The following is a 20,858-nucleotide window of genomic DNA, read 5'->3' as shown; positions in this document are numbered from 1 at the left end:
CCCACTCGTGATCTAGTGAGAATGCGTGACTGAGCGCCTTCAGCTGAGGCGTGTCCAGTAAACTAATGAGGTTGTCATCAAAATCAAAGACCTACAAAACTATTTATTTTGGGTACAGGTGCTAAAAGTATTCGGTGTTCGACAACGTCTTAACCAGCAACATCTTATATAATCGAAATATACTAACCCAGTCTAGTCGAAAGTCAGAAGATAGGAGGTTTGAAGATATATTTGATAGAATATTCATACATTGAGAAGTGATCAGTCTAAGCATGCTAGTGGTTGTAAGAGTTGTGAGGCACGACTTACCCATTCGTGATCTGGAGCGGATGCGTGACTGAGGACCTTCAGCTAGGTGAGTCTAGTAAAACTTATGCTGTCAGAACCAGATTTTGGGGATTTATTTACCGCTACAACTAACATATTGTGCTACCGACTACTTTCAACAGAAATACTCCCCTACAACTTGTTTATCGTAATACCTTTTCATCTGCTGTCCTTATATATCCGTCTACCTTCTTGTTTTACCATTTTTCAACTGACTGATTAGAGTGTTCTCTTTCTTTATTTGCGTTGACACTTCTATTCCCTCACCTTCTTCATATTCTGCTCCTTAGGTTTCTCATTGAGAAACTCACCAGCTCTCCTCCCTGCAACATAAAATCTCCCGGCTTTCACAACCCTGGTGCTCTATATTAAACAGGCTTATTTGTTGTCACGATAATATTAATATCGACCATCAGATTCACTAGGATTAGTAAGGTCGATTGGCTTTATTATTCATGATAGAAAATGTCAATAATTTAAAACCTTTCATTAAAATTAGAGAGTTCAATAAATCAATTGATTAACAATAGTTCGGCAGGAAGACTCAGATATGTATTGTGTGTTAAGATCAAGGATATCATCTTATTATGATTTACCAATTATTTTTCCTATTATCGGCTATATACCTAGGTTCCTGCCTGGAGATATTGGTGATCAACTACTACTAGACATGGAAGCCCGTTAAACGAAAACTTCTATTCCGTCCTCAACCATCTGAACCATTTGAATGCATTGGATATTGAAAGTTTAAAAAGCGTCAATTTGAGAAATCTGTTACTTTGACCCATTTCTCCCTCATATTATTTCAGTGAATAAAGTAAGTTTGATAGATGTTTTTCAATACATTTGGATGATGTTTTTTTGTATACTACGACTGCTACATTAAAGTTTTAGCATTCGTCCGGAAAGAGATTCAACTTCATATATAATTTCCAATTGAAAAAATAATAGTCTGGTTTTTGAATAGGATAACAAAGTATTAAGATCTATCTAAAAGTCAGGCAAACTAAATTTTAGCATAAAATACAAAAAAAACTGTTGAGTTGCGGTACTGTGTTAAAGTTTGTCTTAAGGTTTAAGTCAAATACCTCAGACCTAAATCCCTTTGTTTGCTGAAGACCCTCTACTTTCTCATTAAAACTGTCACTAAGATTTGGTTATTTAAACTCGTATAGATGATCTGCCATTATACCATCACCCTTTTGAAATTAATCACATATGTGAAACTGATCAATATTTGAAGTTGTTCAGAACGTGTTCAATTTGTAGATGCTGGTGAAAAATATTCCTTTCGAATATTATGTAGTTTGTGAGGAAGGCATGTTTAGAATAAGGTTGGCCTTTTAGTGTCTATTTTTGGAGTTACAATGCAAACATGCATCATGGATTGGCATACAAATGTTACCCACATACTTATTTGACAGGATTCAAACCTAAATTCTGTTGTTTAAAAAAACACCACATCAGTAGATTGTTCCTTACTCGAAGTATTCGACGAACAGCTTGTTAATCCTACTTCTGCGCATTTAGCAGTTTGAAATATCCTAATGTTTGCTAATTCTGGTACTGAAAGTAAGCTATTCAAACGAGTAGATTCATAAATAACAACAGTATGAAGCATTAAAACCCTAGATTTATATCTAAAGGGAATTCCCTTAAGACTACCTTAAGGTAGTCTTGGGTATCCACTCATATTTTCCAATAAAAAATTAGCCTTCTGCATTAAATGTCTGTCGAGGTTCTCTGTAAAAGTTGGGAGAACGTCGTAGTCATTGGTTTAAAACCAACGTATCACATACTTGTAAACCGATGTATCCCATTTACCTTTTTATGTGATTAGTGAGGTAGGGCTAAACTATACTGCCGACCTTTGAACGAATCTTAAATGACCTTGAGAAATATTAGCCAATCAGAAGACAGCTAGTGTACACTAAAAATTTATTATACAAAACCAAAGAATTAGAGTGGAAACACTTCATTTACATGAGTCAAAAACTTCTCAAGGTCAGATATAGGTTCAGAAGTTCTAAAATCATAGTGCATACGGTACAGGAACACATCCATATGGCTCCATAGTAGTCGACCTCTGAAACCATGATAAGGTCTCAGAAATTCTTTTAGCCTCGACCACATAGCTTCCATAATGTTAGTATATTGGTATGGTTTACGGTTTAGGGTTAGAGTTAAGGTTTAGGGTTAGGGTTTAGGGTTATGGGTGAGACTATAAGTTATGGACAACCTTTGAGCGACGCTAGAGTGACTCTGAGAGTGTCAACATAATAACTAAGACCAAATGAGGGTATAAACCTGTGTGAAGAATTCAAATTATGATTTAAAGTTCACGGTTAAGGTTAGGAATTATACTTAGGGTTTTCATCACGAACTGACATCAGCTATAATGCCAAAACTCTATTTATCCAAACGGATAATTGAATTTCGCGCCAAAATCTTATGATCACTTCTCTTGTAGACGCTAAATTATCACGTCTTCCCTAAAATCCGCTGTAAACCGATCGTACATAAGCATCAGGTACTGAACTTAGCGCCGTGACCTTGAAAACCCGCGAAAGCTTTTGATTGGTTCGGCAGTATAGTTTAGTCCTACCGACTAGTGGTCCTTTTATTACTCAAGATATTTTCAGTCTCCTGCGGTTGAATAAAGGTCAACAACGTGTAGCAGTCACTTTGAATGTCTCGTTTACGAAATGTATTCAAAGTTTTAATTGTTAAATCATATTTTTGTAATCCCTTGCTAATTTGAAATAGTTTGATAGGAAATTGTTCATTCAAAGGGTAGTTGGTCGACACTTATCATAAGCAAGTGTAGGTTACAAATGGAAGCAGTTCACCATGATAATCACGTACTAAAGCTTAACATGTATTCATAGGTAAAGTGTGGAAGAAATTACTGATTGATTAAACAGAACTCAAATAACGCGTTTGAGACTTATAGCTTAGTGCCTAGAGTTTCAGTATCTAAATGTTGTGAACGAAGAGGTATCGATCAGTAAGTCTAATCCATATAAGCTCTATTCTGTTGTTCTACTAGTAAAAAGTCCTTCCTCGTTCATGGTTTTGTTTTAGTTTACTGTTGAAGTGACCCACTACCTATTTTTATTATTAAATCAGTTTGCATGGAGCTATCCATCATTTAACACTAAGATTAACAGCATGAATTCAATGGACAGTGACATATCCACGATATCTCGATTGGACAAAAATCTGGTCCACAAAATATGTTCTGGTCAGGTCGTAGTAACTCTAGCTTCTGCTGTAAAAGAGCTCCTGGAAAATAGTATTGACGCAAAGTCTTCTAAAATAGGTTTGTCTACTTTCTTCGTAAATATTTCGATCGTAGAAATTCGATTAAGAGGCCATGGCAGTGAGTCCATCGAAGTGATTGATAACGGTGTTGGAATCAGAGAAGAAGATTTTGAGGGTCTCAGTAAGTTAAAACTTACCTTATGTCAAATTATTTAGCTGGGAAATATTGCACTTCAAAGCTAAGTACCTTTGATGATTTGAGTTGTGTTGAAACCTACGGCTTTCGTGGGGAAGCTCTTTCTTCTCTTTGCCATTTAGCGTAAGTTAAATCAGTTTTTATTCCTGTTTTTTTCAGTCTTTATTTTCAAACAAAAATTTTAGTTATGTTTATTTTCGCATTTAATATTGTGTTCAGATATGTCACTTGACTATAATAAGTAACTTTGTCTGCTGGGCAGTTATATAATCTCTTGTTACCAATTCATTTGTAAGCCTAGTATCAGTAATTGGAGTTGGCAAACAATCGACACTTGGTATGGAAGTAATTCACATCGACCATATAGAAGTTATATCTCTGTATCCGAAACAAAAGCACACCAATTTACCAGTAATATTACTTGAATATTTCAGCATATGAGCAGAATAAATGAAAAGTAAGATCATAAGTAAAATATAGAGAAATTTTTGTAAGGATATTCATATGCTGAAGATAACAGATGATTAAATCCCTTTTTCACTGTAATCTATCATAATTCGTAATTGTATTTGCTTCTTACTGTTTTGTATCAAAGTAAATATCTCTTCGTAAAGGAACAAACTTAACAGACTGTTATTTCAGTTAACCACTCTATTTTATAGCTTTTCCGCATCTCTAACCTATGAATTATTGTCTTAGAGTCAAAGCCTTAAGATGTGAGTTAAGGGTAAAGGGATATACTTTTATTGTTGGTTTAAAAAGCATCGTCACATATCTTTACTTAAGTTACTGATTTCTAATTTGCTGGCTGAAAAGTTCTAAATTATTCCTTCCGTACAAAATATCCATTTCTTCGTCTTTTAGAAAAGTTACCATACATACCTGTGCATTAAATGCTAAAATTGGCACAAAACTTGAGTTTGACTCTTCTGGACAAATAACAGATAGTCGAAGTTTAGCAAGATCTCAGGGTACTACTGTGTGTGTTAATCAACTATTTTATGATCTACCCGTTCGTCGGCGTCATTTAACTGACCCAAATAGATTACCAAAAGAATTCGCCGAAGTTATCAGCTTGTTAACAGCTTATTGTCTTGTTTCCATTGGTGTGCAAATCTCGTGCAGTCGTATCGGAAAGAAAGGGTAAGACTATGCCATTGTTTTTATTTTGTTAGGTGTTTGAAGGTAGTCAACATAAAATCTCTGTTCGGTCCAGATTTCGTGCTATTTGGCACTTACAAGCACGGTATACATGTAGTCTTAGGGGAACTGATGTTCCCTGTCTAACTTGAACTCATGTCAACCAGCCTCTTGGCATGGGGCGTTACCATTAAGTTATTTGGGCAGTGACTGGTCTCCAATATGACCGGGATATCTATAACTGACTGATCGCTGGGTAGTGATTCATGTCGGGTTTGTCGAGTCCTTTAGTGGGTGGTCACATTTTATTTGCAAAGTTGCAGTGTTGTCACTAGTCTATTTTTTTCTAATTTGCCGCCTATTAACAGTTTCCCAAACTCAATAATATAACATATTGAATCATATTGTGTCCGGTAGGTCGAGATTTTGAATTGTTAATTAAAAAATTGTTCATTGTCTTTGCTAACTAAGGCTTTGTTTTTGATTGTAACGAATGTAGCTGGGTGTTAATATAATAATCACATTGAATTTTGATTTGTTACTCAGTTTAATTTTGGTCCCTTACATCATGTACCGATATTAAATGCAATGGACATATAGTTATCTAATAAATAGATAAATAATCAACATTCTTGAAGTCACATTGCTTCAACCATATTCAATAACTTAAATTCTAAATTTCAATCCATCGATCAGTAAGTTTTGTGGTAATTCCTATTCCTGAAAAGTGTTCTTCGAAATCACACCAACTTATTAAAGCCTGTTTATTCAAATAATCTTAATCGTTTGTTCAACTGCCAGTGGTTATCGTTTACCGTTGTAGACCATGTTTTATAGATAAGGAGTAATTCTAAATAAACAGATTTGTCAGTCATCCACAACGTAGGACCAGTAACATATATGCATCAGTCCAAGTTGCCATACCTCATTAGCATAACAAGACTGGCATAGTAAGACAAACATCTTGTCTGCATGGTTACATGTGGGAAATCCAAATGAAACCTCCATAACCGTGTCAAAATTCCATCAATCTTCATAAACATGCTGGCAGACTGAGACAAGTCAAATAGTTTGGAAAATATGTCGCTTTATGCACTTCATGTGTTTTTTTCCGATAGAAATCTGTTAGATTCCCACTTAATAGAATGGGTGGCGAGTAGGTTTCACTATAAAACCATTCAGCTCAAAGAACTGAGTTTCATCAAAATTATCCTTTTGGACTACATCTCTTCTCCATCAACTCGGAATTGTATACTTAAACACTAATTGGTTCGACTAAACTCCAAAAATTGTGTTCTTAATGTGAGGTGACATAGTAAAACCTCTATCTTTATTTGCGATATATGCGTTCTACGAGCAATTACTTATCAACATAAATTATTGGCAAATACAAGGAAATACTTTCGTTTGTTGGTTGATAAAAGTTGTGATTGAGTTTACTATTAGACAGGAACATTTGAATTTCACTAAGGATTTGAATTTGGTAACATGTACTAGACAAAACATTATCTACTTAATTACTTAATCCTAATACCCCTCTTGGGTCATAATCCGCTATCTAGAGATTAGGTATTGGCCTTGTGGCTTCAGAAAACTTTCAACTTCCACCATAAAGTCCCATAACTTTTTTATTGGAAGACCATTTTCCTCCCAAAGGGGAGTTTAGTTGGTTTCTCCTGATTTGCGACTCCGAAACGAAGTTCATTTTCACAGTGTGGGGTTGTTAGAAATACATCCAATTCTTCTTTACTCGGGTTCGGGACCCATAGTGGCTCTTAGGGTAGCTCCCGGAAGGGTTAGGATATTGCTGGGGTGTTGTTTACGAAATTGAGAGGACGAAAAGCGAATATCCGATGCCTTAAACGGGTTGGTGGGTGTGGAGGATCCGCCTAGGGGAGTTGGAAAACCCTGATTCCAAACTAATGGTAGACATAGGCCCCAGGATCCTGAGGGAATAAAAGGCGTATGAACCTATTGTTGGTGACTGGCTACCATGGGAGGACTGCATCTCCTTACGTTGCCTCACTGCCTTGAGGATTAGACCTTCACGTCAAAGGTTCGGGGTTTGGCCCTCCAAGTAAAACCACCTGCTTCAGTCTGGGCACCCAGGCACTATCACAGCCCTCACATAAATCAATGATAACCGTTACTGGCCTCATTGTTATTGTGTGGCGCAACCATCAAAACACTACTTAAAAAAAATAATTGTGATACTGGACAATCAATTTTTTTTCCCCAACTATTTTCACAAATGATTTATGTTTGATGAATAAGTTGGAACTTGAACTAAGGAAAAAATACAGATTATTCATTTTGTTTTATTTATCTTATTTAGCGAGTTGATTAATGTAATTTCAAATGGACCTTCTATATCACTTAAAGATAATATTTCTGCCGTATTTGGTCATGCACAGGTAGGTATGCACATATACATGAATAATAATGTATTATCACAGTTATGTTGATTTGAAATGAATAATGTTGTAAATAAATTAGTATGTTTGTACTACCTCAATGGGGAGATAATTAGATTTTACTGACGTTTCACAACTCAATATAACAATCTACTCAATGTTCAATTTATTCGAAATGATCAAGTCAAACCTTAGTATTGTGCTTAAATGGACATTAACTAGTGTTATATTGTATATCGTTTTTGAGATTGGTCATAAAGTATCAAGTTTAAAACATTGTCTTCAGGTTCTACAATTATATGTTAAGATCTGTGATCAGAATAAATATGGGTCAGATAGGGTGAGAGAGATATGATAGTGCAATTACAATTCGATCAAGTGGAATTTCTAGGAATTTACATTTTCGTGCTCGTGAACACCTCCCAGCGTCGCTAAGTAAAGGTCTGATGAAGAAAGTATTGGCCTATTTAGTACAAACTGGTAATAATGCCAGTATAAACCAATCCTTTTCAATCATTTATAGGGTCAGTAATTTTTAGCCAAAGCTTGTCAGGCTTAAAGTCCCTCAAACGGCGGAGGCAGTAGCCATCAGCATGAAGAAACCGCACTTATGCGTACAGAAGAAATATCTCCAACCCGTGCTCCTCCCTTGGCTAACCACAAGACCAATTAATCAATAGTAATCTTAGCTATTGGTTGGCCTAATTTGACTATGTACTTACGACCTTTCGTAGTCAAGTATAATTGTCTCTCTTATTTTTATTCACAAATCTTTGTATTTTATTATTATTATTATTATTATTATTATTATTATTATTACTGGTTAAACATCATTATTAATCCCCCCTAGACATGATTCATTCACTTCTCAGTGATCCCTCCCTATATTACGTCTTCCTAATTTTTCACACAATTTAATCTTCCACTTGATAGAATTGTAATTGCACTATCATATCTCTCTCTCACCCTATCTGACCCATATTTATTCTGATCACAGATCTTAAATTTTCACTTTACATATATACAGATTCAAGTTAACATTCTGCATGAGTCAATATCAACACTAACAATTTTATTCTATTTGGTTTGACAATCCCAAATTTACATGCTTCAAACGATGTACTTAGCCCTTAACCTAGCTTTTTTTCGGATTATTAATTTGGATATATGAATTGTAGAAAAGAATATTCTTCATTCAAATACTAGTCTTTTAATATGATAGGGATCTTTCAACGTTTGAAACATTGGCTTAATCCATAAAGCGTTCACTCTCAATATGATTGACCGTATAAGTCATAGTTTCTCAGTAGAACTAACAGAAAATTATTTTGATACTAAGCGTTATCGTCTATAAAAGTGCGGTTTGTTTCAAAAGTTCTTAAAATCTCTAGTTAATAGTGACAATACTAGTAATAATCCTCAGTTTATTCAACATCATATATAGTTTGATCACAGTAAAGAAAACGCTCAACACAAATTATTCAGATTTATAAAACAAAATTACTGTTTTGTAGCCACCTAATTTGGAATATTTAAAAATTATTATATGAAGACGTTTTTAAATACTTAATAGTTTTCATTCATATTCATAGACAAGTGTTTACAACAGGTATGGCAACTTGGACCGATGCATAAATGTGCCTGGTCCTACGTTGTCGCTGACTGATTGACTGTTTACAACCGTTCTGGCTTCCAAGAGAACTTTTTTTCATAACTAAATATATTTGACTTATTAATCGTATAGCAATCACTTCTCTTCTTTTCAAAAGACACGAGAAGGGAACTATATAAATTGGAAGCGTAAGTCAATGGAAGCTAGATCACCAGGGAAAACCTGGGAACACTGGACGGCCGTTTTGTCCTATTGTGGAACTCCTCAGCAGTGCGCATCCATGACCTCGCTTGGGTTCGAATCTCGCGAGGCGAGGTCGTGGATGCACACTGCCGAGGAGTCCCACAATAAGACGAAACGACCCTCCACTGCTTCCAGGTTTTCCCTGGTGGTCTAGCTTCAATTGACTCACGCTTTCAACTACGAAAATTTTAAATCTCCACAAAACCCCTTCTGATAACTATATAAATCATTGTGATAGTGTTTCTTGAGTTTTACAGTAATTAGATTAGCAATTGATTGTAATCATGTAATGAAGTGCAACCATAAAACATAATCAGTTGATTATAAGTTTGTTTCAATACAAACACTTGTTTTAAAGGTGTATGACTCGAAAGATTAAAGAGATCGTAGATCAATATGTAATAGACTAATATCAATTAAAGATTCATAGAAAACTAGTGAATATTGTTAAGATACTTTTTTTCTAGTTTAAAATTTCTCAGCCTTGGTAATTTTATTTGTTTTAAAAAACTAGAATTCATTTACACTGTTTGTACATTTTTAATGATGTAAATATCGTAATTTATTGGATGAAGATGGATTGTGTCTGGCAGTGGAATTCATTTCACACTTTTTCAGCGTATTTTGGGTTTGTCAGCTGAGTGTATTTACATGCCAGTTCTGATTTTCACATTGGTACTTGAAAAAAAAACTCGTAATAGAGTGGCTTTATCGAGGTAACCTGAATAGAATACCCCAATACCACTATAGACCGATCAAAATTTCGAACTGAGTCCTGAATATCAGTAACGGGATAATTCAAACCATTATTTTATATAGTTAAGATCACGAGTCAATTGAAGCTAGACCACCATGGAAAACCTGGAAGCACTGGACGGCCGTTTCGTCCTATTGTAGGACTCCTCAGCAGTGTGCATCCACGATCTCGTCTCGTGGGATTCGAACCAAAGACCTACCAGCACTTAACTGATAGACCACTGAGCCGGCATCCAGCGGTGTTAATGTCTAACCTCAACCAATCCACGAAATTGCGCGACCAATTTCCATTGTACTGAGGTAGATACCTCACTAGAACTCCAGGAATTACCTCATGGAACCAGTCACTAGTGAGCATATGATCAAACCATTATTATTATTACTACCGCTACTACTACTACTACTAATAATAATGATAATATACCCTAGATCATATATTTCTGTTGTCTTCACTTGTTATTATACATGTATTTTGGTATATTTTCAGTTGGATAATCTTGTTGAATTGGAGCAAATTGATACTATCCCAGAAGATATTTGTGAAGAGTTCAATATAAAATCTTCATCTATTGGACATTCTATCAAGTCAGTTTATAGCAATAATTTTTTGTATTAAATCATATTTCTTCAATAAAATATATAGACTATACAAAATAACATTTTTAAAAAATGGTTGGTTTAATCAAATTAGATGGATTATGGTTACCAGTGTACTCAAGGATTCTTGTCTCGTTCCATTTACGATCTGTTAACAAGATTTACATCTGCATCTTAGTGTTAATGTTTATATTGGGATTCAAATCCTTCACTTCAAACAGACATCACATTATCCGCTAAGCTACTGGGTCCAGTTAACGTTTTTTTTGTTTTTTTAAATATAGAACTCGAGAATGGAATTTGAAAAAATTAGTTATTTAAGATCTACATTTTCTTCTACTTGGTCGCTTCTGTTAGTAATAATAATAACGATAATAATTGTATATATTCCTAATTGTTTCAGAATATCTGGATACGTGAGTAAACCTCCTGATCCTTCTACAAATACATCATCACTGATTGGTAATTCATCTCCATCTCCATTACTAGCTAACAAACGTCGAACATCTATTGGCTATTCTTCATCAGAACGTCAATTTATTTATATTAATGGCCGACCATGTGACTTGCCAAAAATTACACGTTTAGCTACTGATTTATGGCGACGTTGTTCCAAAGAAGCCTATTCATCTATAACTAGTGGGATAAGTTTACCTAATCGAAGTACCACTAGTACATTTCCAGTTCTCATACTCCTATTTACAATGCCTACACGTCAGTACAATTAACTAATTACTGACTATTGATTGTGGTCATATTTATTTGTCTATTCTTTTAGCACTAAATGAATGCTAGCAATAGATTTGTCGACTTGTTGAAGTGTCTTGATATCGCGTAGATTATGTTGAGATATTAGGTGGTTGAAAGTAGTTGAAGAGGAATCCCGGGCTTGAGTTTTGCGCTAGTTGCTACTTATCACCAACGTGTAGTGTTGAGGGAACTTTTGCTACCTATAAAGTTCAAACCACCTGTTGACGAGTACCAACTAGCGCAAAACGTATGTACAGGGTATTTTATCAACTACCTCCAGCCATCTAAGATCTGAATATTTGTTTTTCTTCGTTTAATTGACAACTCGATGTGAATATAATAGTGTATGTGTATCACTCAGAAGTTAATAAGGATTAATATAATTCATGATTTCTGTCATTATTTTATTTCATTTAAACACATAAATATTGGTACAAGGAAGCACCAGATACATATGCGCCGCACAAATCTCATTTGACTTGTGTGAGGGCTGTCATACTACCCAGATGCTCAAACCGAAGCAGGTGGTTTTCTTAGAAGGCCACACCCGGAGCCTTTGACCTAAAGGTGTGATCCACAAGGCAGTGGAGCATCGTGAGGAGATGCAGTCCCATGGTAGCCGGTGACCAACAATTGGTTCATACGCCATTTGTTCCCTCAGGATACTGGAGCCCATGTGCACCATTGGTTTGGAATCAGGGTTTTCCAACTCCCCTAGGTGGACTTTCCGTGTCCACTAACCCGATTAAAGCGCCGGACGTTCGCTATTCGTCCTCTCAATTTCGTAAACAACAGTGATGCCACGAGAATGCAGTGAGTAGGACTTCCCTGGTAGAGGCTATATACGCATGTCCATGTGAGAGTATTTCGAGGGGGAGAGCGGACTTCCCCCACTCTCGACCGTCTGTCAATAACAAATAATTTAGTAGATTTGACTTTATGTAGTAACATGTCAAATTGTCTAACCTTTCCCTCCACGCGATAATCCCAGTCAGTGGTCAGAGATGTTAGCTAACTTACCTCCTTTCGATTTCTTTGCTGTTCATCTCATTAATCTGATCTTGTCATGTTAAGTGGTTGAAGTTAGGCAGAAAACATGCTGGGGCTAAGTTTCGTGCTTGCTGACACTCGTCAACATTATTTACTTGTAAACTGATGCTTCCTGTGTGATTTACACCTGCGTCAGTCAACTTCTCAGTCTGAGATATTATCACTCGTCTATTCTGATAGCTAAGATGAACCACCTGTCGAATTGAAATATTTGTATTCTTTTTATGTTCTTTCGTTTTTCTTTCTACTTCAATTTTCATTTCCTGTTTTTATAAATATTTTAGAATCTGTTGATATAAATTTAACTCCGGATAAACGAACTTTATTATTACATCATGAAAATTATGTAATGGCTTTAGCAAAAGCTGACGAAAGCTGTACTAGTTAAAACTTTATTTAATTCATCAGGTATGGATATTAGTAGTTTATCACAAACGAAAATTGATTTTGATCAATCACAAATTGTTACTAATTGTGATCAATTGAATGATGAATCACAAGTAAATTGTGTAAGTGGGAGTATTTTCTACTTAACTAATGTGTTGGCTATACCATGAAAATACATAATCTGTGGGAACAAATGATTGTGTTATTTGGTTGGAGGGTTTGAAAGGAAAACAATTCAAGATGTGTTATCATCTCTTTAGGTCATCGACGTTTAGTCGAAACGGTGTTAGCAGATGATGTCTATAGACGCCTGGAAACACTAAGTGATATATCTAAAAATCAGTCATATTGTTACAGTTATGTTTATTCTTTGTCTATCTTCATAGATCCTAAGTTGCAAAATTTATTTTATGATTTTCATTCCATGGATTGGCTCTTTCTTGTTGAACCCCATAGTCTTTCTATTTATTCTTTTGACCATCATTGATGCTATTAAAATTTTAATGCCTTCCGTAAATATTCTATTAACTTTGCGCCATTTGTGCTGATACAATTCGGGAACTGGGATCAATTTTCATCTCTGTCAGATCCTACTTTGATAATCATTGACAACTGATTACTATAAGTTATGATGTATTCCATTTTTCGCAGTCAGCTTCCGTTTTTTACTGCCAACTATCAGTGAAAAAAATTCCTTCAGTTTGTTTCAATTTAGTTATTGTATACAAACATGTGTCTTTTCTATATTGATAACTAGGCATTTTTTGGATTATAGGTTTCAACTCCAATTCATAAACGTCATTCATCTCCTGTATCAGATATCAGTTGTGTATCACCCAAAAGAGGTAATTATCATTATTATTTTCTTCTTTTTGTTGTAGTTAAGCTCATGTAACGCTTACTACAAAAAACTCTGTTCTTAATGAATGCTGTTTTATCATTACTAAATAGTTTCTGAACTGGATAACTATGTGTCAATATCGAGTGCTGTTAAAGATGTTTGGGCAGTTGTCGATTCCTGGCCGCCTACGCTAGGTGGGTACGTGTTCTTGACGCCCCTGAAAAGGAAACTGGATTACTTGTAGTTTCAGCAACTAGGGAGTGTGTCCACAGTCTTAAGGGACCGTAACTCTTCGTACACCACCCTTATGTGGTTAGTTTTTGGTGTGTCAATCCTGTACTTTTAAAGCCATGTCAATAGCAATGAAAGCCTATGAGGTGATCTGAAATGTGTTGTTTTTAGGGCCGACTTTTTATACGACTCAGTTGTAGAAAGGTAAAATCACTGAAGGTGCTGGTTGCCTGAAGAAAACATATTGCTTACGTCACGTCTTCCAGTACAGTCATCACTAAGACTCACACACTCAAATCCTGAGTTTCCTGCTTTTACTGTAATATTCTCCAACTAACCTGCATAACATGGTAAGAACAAGTATTCCAGTCACTACAGCTCGATTGGCTCATCACTAGGCTCAAATCTGACGAGTATGTCAAGGTTAATAGCTGTGGTCGGGATGAGCACATGTATTATACAAGTGTTTTTAAAGATTCAATAATTCAATCCATTAGCTAAGTAGGAACATTCAATGTTATAAAATGTTCGACTATTTTTTAAACGACTATTTTTTAAAGTAATCATTTGATGATTATCGATGGATTATATGAACTCTATGGTGATGAAACACAAGTTTATGCACCAGTGTACCTGTATTCTACGGTTCATGTGTTCAAGCATGCTATGAATTCAATTTTTATTTACTAAATTGATAGAATCATCAAATTAATTCTTGCTTACTTCGATTAATACTAATGAATTACGCTTTACTAAAATACCCACTTAGTACGCTGATATTGACGAAATCCAGTTAGTTCTTTCTGTTTTCGACTTGTCTAATCAGAACATGAGGGATAAACCATCTGCTTTACTATGTATGATCGTTATCTTATAACTTAAAAATTCACATGATTCTATAAAACTAATTAAAAAGACAACAATAAATTGTAAATGAGAAATCACACTTTGCACATAATTAGTTCATTTGTGGTACAAAACCCGTACACCTGTGTAATGACTTAAGGATCAATCTTGCAATTTAGGGCAGTATCAAAATACTGTAAACTAAATACTTAATTAATACACTCAGTACATATATATATATACGAGACTTAAGATGCTGAGTTCGAGTCACGCGTATGAGATCGTGGATACTCACTGATGAAAAGTCCTATAGTGGTACGAAAAGACCGTCTAGTGTTTCCAGGTTTTCAATGGTGGCCTAAGATTCATAAGTTTGTGATCTCAATTAAAAATAGAACTATTAATCCACTATAGAATAGTTTTTAAAATTTCATTCTTTTTTCACTCATTTACTTATATCTAGCAAAACACAACTTAAAAACTGTGCACTGTTTTTAACACTTTAAATAAATAATTCAAAATTTCCTCGGTCTTAAATTATTCAGTTTTCCAAGTTTCATAACACGGCTCAATACAGGAACTCAAATATTGGGCCTTGAATTATCCGCTCTTTCGATACTTCGTATAGTTGTATATACATATAGCTCTTAAAATGACTATACAATGTCTCTATTTTCTTCCGTTTGTCCATTTTTTTAACGGATGAACAGAAAATATCATTGTTACGCAATGATTTACTGATCCTGACCTGTTTATTTAGACCACCTTACGAATAATTTCTGGTCGTCAGTTCATAATTTTATTTTGTTAACCTTTCCTAATTCCATATAACTCTCTATCACAAATCTAATTAATGGGAAACCAATGTGATTCATATATTTCATACTTCATCCATTCTTTTAGAGAAATATTTATTTATTTAAACACATAAATATTGGTACAAAGGGGCACCAGATATATATGTGCCACACAGGTGGTTTTCTTAGGGAGCCACACCCTAAGCCTTTGACCTCAAGATCTGATCCACAAGGCAGTGGGGCATTGTGAGGAGATGCAGTCCCATGGTAGCCTGTGACCAACGATTGATTCATACGCCATTTGTTCCCTCAGGATACTGGAGCCAGCCCATGTGCACCATTGGTTTGGAATCAGGGTTTTCCAACTCCCCTAGGTGGACTTTCCGTGTCCACCAACTCGATTAAAGCGCCGGACATTCGCTTTTCGTCCTCTCATTTTCGTAAACAGCAGTAATGCCACGAGAAGGCAGTGAGTAGGACTTCCATCACAGAAGCTATATATGCGTAGCCATGTGAGAGCATTTCGAGAGGGAGAGCGAACTCTCCCTACTCTCTGCCGTACCAGGGCATTTGGGGGCTATACAATATTTATATTAAATATATTTAACAATAAAACAAGATATCATAATTACATACAGATCATTTCGAATATTCACAAGTTTTGAAATTTCGCCTTGATATATACTGAGAGTTCTTTAGTGTATTCGAACAACTCATGGTATTGAATAAATTGGAGGTGTATTATTTTTACTAACGTTTGGTTTTTATTTATTTATGGTTATTTCCCTAAACAATTTAATCTTAATTAATTTTAGCTCATTATTCTTATGATCAAACACCATCGTTACAATTTGACATAATCGATTTAACAACACTGGAAAATTCAACACATCAGTCGAACAATGTACAAGAAATTTCTTGTGAAAATTCTCAACCATCGAATCTAAAGGTAGATCAGTTAGAAGAATCTCGTTCAGAATATGAAATTGTGGAAGATCAATTATTTGTAAGTTGTATTTCAAATATGATTCTATGATTCAATCTTCTCTGTTATATACACACAACAATTAAGGTGATCTATAATGCTTATTGTTAGGGATGGATGGAAGAAAGTTGGGGGCGGCCAAACTAAAACGTGGCATTAGTCCATAAAGTCACTAACTTCTGGTCTCAGCCATGTTGGTAGATGCAAACTAATTTATTAGGGTCCGCGCAACTATCGTAACCAGTGGTTGGAGACTCTAAGTAATATGGCTCCGGATTGATCACAATAGTGTAGGTGTATACGCTCTTTATTTTCCCTTAAACTGAGAGATTAAGACGACCTTATACCTATCTTTCTACGAACTAGTTCTTTCTCCCTGTATCATATCTTTATATGAAATGTTTTCTTATACTATCATTGAAGTGATTGCCTCTATGAATTTGGTGTTCATCTTGTTATGCTAATGAGGTATGGCATCTTGGACCGATGCATATATGTACCTGGTCCTACGTTGTCGTTGACTGACTGATAATGTTCTTAACATTCATTGAGTATACTGGATCCATCAATATTGACAATCTTTCGATGAATAAACTCAGAATTTTAGAATTTAATTTTCACCAGTGATTTCATTTTTCTAGTCTCGACTTTTTATTAAATTTTTATTTTCCATCCTGATTATTGTACTGTACAGCGTTGTAATGTTCACAGAAGACAATTTTAGATACCTTCAAATGGTTTAGATGATATTTGTGTTAGAAAAGTATAATCGAACATGGAGTATTAGCCATAAGCCCACCCTGTTTGAATGAAACAGTAACTGTAATTGCCAGATACAACACATTTGTTCAATATCGAGGAAGTGTTGCAGATAATTCCAGCCTTCACTACGAAATGGACAGTGTAAAGACCAAATGAATACATACTGTAAAAGTGTTTCCAATATTTTTGATAGCTTTTTGTTAGCCACTAACTATACATACATATTTTGCTATAAATTTACATGAGAAACTTTAAATTGTTGCGAACTAACACTGATACTGAATCACATAAATCAGCTTTAGTTCTGTTGACCCTTGTTTACTACTGACTAATTCACATTAGTAATTCTTAATCACCAATGTACATTGTCACATATGTAAATGTGACTGCTTGTATATATATCTAACTACTCTATCGAGTCAGTTCTATTGGAGGAAAGGAGTTTACACATTCATACTTCATTTCCAATTCGCTTTAGCATGAGGTCGTCATGACACTGTGCAGTTGTCTAATTATGTATCTAACTCCATACTCCTACACACATTTCTAATTATAAGTTTATTATCGATCAAGAGCTAAGTAGTTCATCGCTTCGATCGCCTCACCTGTCTTGGAAGGCTGGTCAGCTCTGGTGTGTTGGTCTCTAATAGAATCTCATTATCAGTCGAGAAAACTTATTTGGATTTTTCCAGATAGTGTCCCTTGGTAGTGTTAGTTAACACGTTAACCCCACCTAACCTTATTCTAGCTTACGAACAAGTCAATTTACCTACCTATCATGAGTCACCTTTCGACCTTGTTAATTATTCACTTATTAACACTGACTGCTTTTATATGAGCGCACATGTGTGTACACTTTTTATCTTATTCATCACATGCCTGTAATTTAGTTTTATCGAACTTTAAATATTTATTAACGCCTGATAAAAAGTAAATTGGCTTACCCACCATCTCCAATGTGCGTTGTTTTCGCTTTGCTCACTGGCATTTGCTCATGTGCTTGTAGCTTTCTGGCCTGCGTCATTTGATAATAAAATGTAGTTGCCGCTTCTCTTCGCCTTCTGATTTCATGCACCATTGAGATTTGTATTATAACGGTTATCGAGGTGAACGATTAACGAGGCACGGCACTACAGAATTGGTGACCTCATCGAGCGAACCAGTCACGACAAACCTAACGCAGGAGGCTACGTCAATGAAGAAACTTCGGCACCTCATACTTTCGACAAGCAAACTCAACGAAGCCTGTGCAGCACAACATGGACATACTCGAATCGTATTATCTTATCAATACTTTGTCATCATGTCAACTCTGCTCATCGATCCATCTGACGGATTTTTTTCCATTATGATTCGAATAATTATCATATGTTTATTATTACATGAATGTCATATCATCACATAACGTGGAATTATTATTGCTGTTCGTATTGACAGTAAATTATGACGTTTACACAGTCAAATCACTCACCGAACAAATTATAATTATATGAACATTCCATTCACGTTATGACATTCGAAACTCACTGGACTATTTTGTTATTCAATAACGTAAGATTTTCCTGCTTTAAGTGAGTTCGTTCCACCTTTTTTTTCCATGTAAATTTTTGGCCCAATGTTACACTCATTCGCTTAGTCAAGATCATTTTTTCTAAATGTTATTATACAACACATTTTTCATTTCGATATTGCCTCCTATTATGTCTGTGGATGCTTTTAATTTTAATAAGCGTTACGCTAGGATCAATCATCTCTATTTTGTTCTGGATCATTTATCACATCAATGGCTTGATTATTATCGCTCATTGTTGCGGATATATCGCTATCTCATGTTATATATTTACGACGTCTTTACTATCTGCTCATACATTGAACAACCTGCAACCTGCTAAGTAAATTGATGTTCTAGTGAACCACACATGCTCATGAACCCTCAGTCTAGGCAGTCGAGGGAACCTCTTGCACGCTGATAATGGCATTGTAGTGACCGGCTTGTCTCGACGAGAACACGATTGGAATGATGGAAACAATTATTGTTATAACCAATTGTACCGGTGATTGTTTTATCGTACTCGTTGTTGTTTAACTGTATCAAAGTCACTTCTCGTTTCGCTCTCCATCTTGTTGGTTTGAACTCTCTTACGCTCTGTCCTTTTTGCCTGTACTCGTTGACACGTCTCGGTATTCTTTCGATACCACGAGATCGCCAATAAATATACTCTACCTGGACCAATTACAGCCTTCTGCTTTGCGAGTTATCAAAGGGACCAAGTCGTTTCTGGACGCGTAAACTTAGTGTAGTGGTGATCATAGTCCATCAAGACTCGACGCCATCTACAACTGGTGACCCAATTCTACGAACACAATTCAACTTCAGCCAATCTTCCAAACAGATCAAAGCGGTGAGTCTATAATTTATCTATTCACATCTGTTGCACGTATTCGTATTGATATTCTTCAATATATAATATTTTGGCAACTTAATATGGTGGATAACGATAAGAATAGCATAAATATAATAGACTCCGAGGTACAGGCTTGATATGTCTCGTAGGTTGAACGCTTTATTCGGATCCTAGCTATTCGAATAACCCCAGGCTAGCACTACTCAGCGACTTGAAAGACCAGAGAGAAGACACGAGTATCAGAGAAGCACTTTACTACAAGTTTCATTATGTACAGAAAAACCAGGGGTTTTATAGTAATTAAAAGATCTTGAGATTCCATAGTAGCAGTATGTTTAGCAGCCAATCAGGACCTCATTATTTTAGTAGCATTTTAGTAGCATAGCTTCTAACTAATCGCTGATTGGTTGGGCTCTTTATGAGCCTCTCTGGAGGCTCTGATAGAGTTTATTGTAAGCCGACCTAACAAGGCTATTAGTTTTCGACCGGTTCCCTCATGATCCAGAAGTTTGGTTCGCGGCACTGGAATCTCAATTCGAGATCCACCACATAACCAATCAACGGCAAAAGTATGCCTACGCTCTGAAATCATTACCTGGGGATCATTTAACTGCTGTTTATAAGGTAGTCCTTAATTCAAACGTTCCAAACGTTTACGATCGTCTCAAGGATGCAATCCTTCGACATTTCCTCCCTCCAAGAGAGGAACGACTGAGGACTTTATTAGCACGTCACCCTATGGGTGATGCTAAACCGAGCCACCACCTCACGCGCCTGCAATCTCTTGCAGGAAACACGACAGCCGACTCAGAGATAGTCAAGTAACTGTGGCTCGAAGCTCTAACAGCAAGTATCCAAACAACCCTTACGGCCCTGCTCAAGGACACCCCACTCAACCAGGTGGCCCTAATAGCAGACAAAATCCTAGCACGAGTTAGCGCCCAAAACAACTATATGGTTGCTTCTACTTCACGTTCAAACATCGATCTCGACGCTAGGCTACCTACGGCTCATGGGGATAGGGACAAATGTATCCTCCCTTGCCTCAGTTTTCGAGACCGATTGGACGTACCAGATCCCTACGTCCCCCAATCCAGGTCACGTTCTCGTAAAGCCGTAAGAACTCGCCCTAATCGGGCATCTTCCAAGCCACGCCAGAAGGCGGCTTCGAAAGCGAGTTCGGGTTGGTGCTTGTTCCACTGTGGCTTCGAGGCTCGATAATGACGGGCTACCTTATAAACAGCAGTTAAATGAT

At 36.0% G+C, this 20,858-nt stretch overlaps 1 protein-coding gene across 1 annotated transcript in view; it reads left to right on the top strand.

Moving 5' to 3' along the window:
* Positions 1-1,132: 1,132 nt before the first annotated feature.
* The window catches only part of Smp_143380 (DNA mismatch repair protein PMS2, putative), a gene marked incomplete at its 3' end in the record, with an annotated part of 36,972 nt that continues 17,246 nt past the window's right edge, over positions 1,133-20,858 (top strand). Inside the window, exons 1-9 of the mRNA XM_018791068.1 lie at positions 1,133-1,144; positions 3,412-3,649; positions 3,686-3,772; positions 3,808-3,910; positions 4,652-4,930; positions 7,263-7,341; positions 10,440-10,537; positions 10,953-11,263; positions 13,388-13,581. Coding sequence (XP_018645717.1) covers positions 3,499-3,649; positions 3,686-3,772; positions 3,808-3,910; positions 4,652-4,930; positions 7,263-7,341; positions 10,440-10,537; positions 10,953-11,263; positions 13,388-13,581 — 1,302 coding nt within the window. The 5' untranslated portion in view covers positions 1,133-1,144; positions 3,412-3,498. The remainder of the gene's footprint in view (positions 1,145-3,411; positions 3,650-3,685; positions 3,773-3,807; positions 3,911-4,651; positions 4,931-7,262; positions 7,342-10,439; positions 10,538-10,952; positions 11,264-13,387; positions 13,582-20,858) is intronic.

This window comes from Schistosoma mansoni (assembly GCF_000237925.1).
Source record: "Schistosoma mansoni, WGS project CABG00000000 data, chromosome 5 unplaced supercontig 0198, strain Puerto Rico, whole genome shotgun sequence".
NCBI classification, from domain to species: Eukaryota; Metazoa; Platyhelminthes; class Trematoda; order Strigeidida; family Schistosomatidae; genus Schistosoma; species Schistosoma mansoni.
This window is presented reverse-complemented; position numbering and strand designations above follow the sequence as displayed.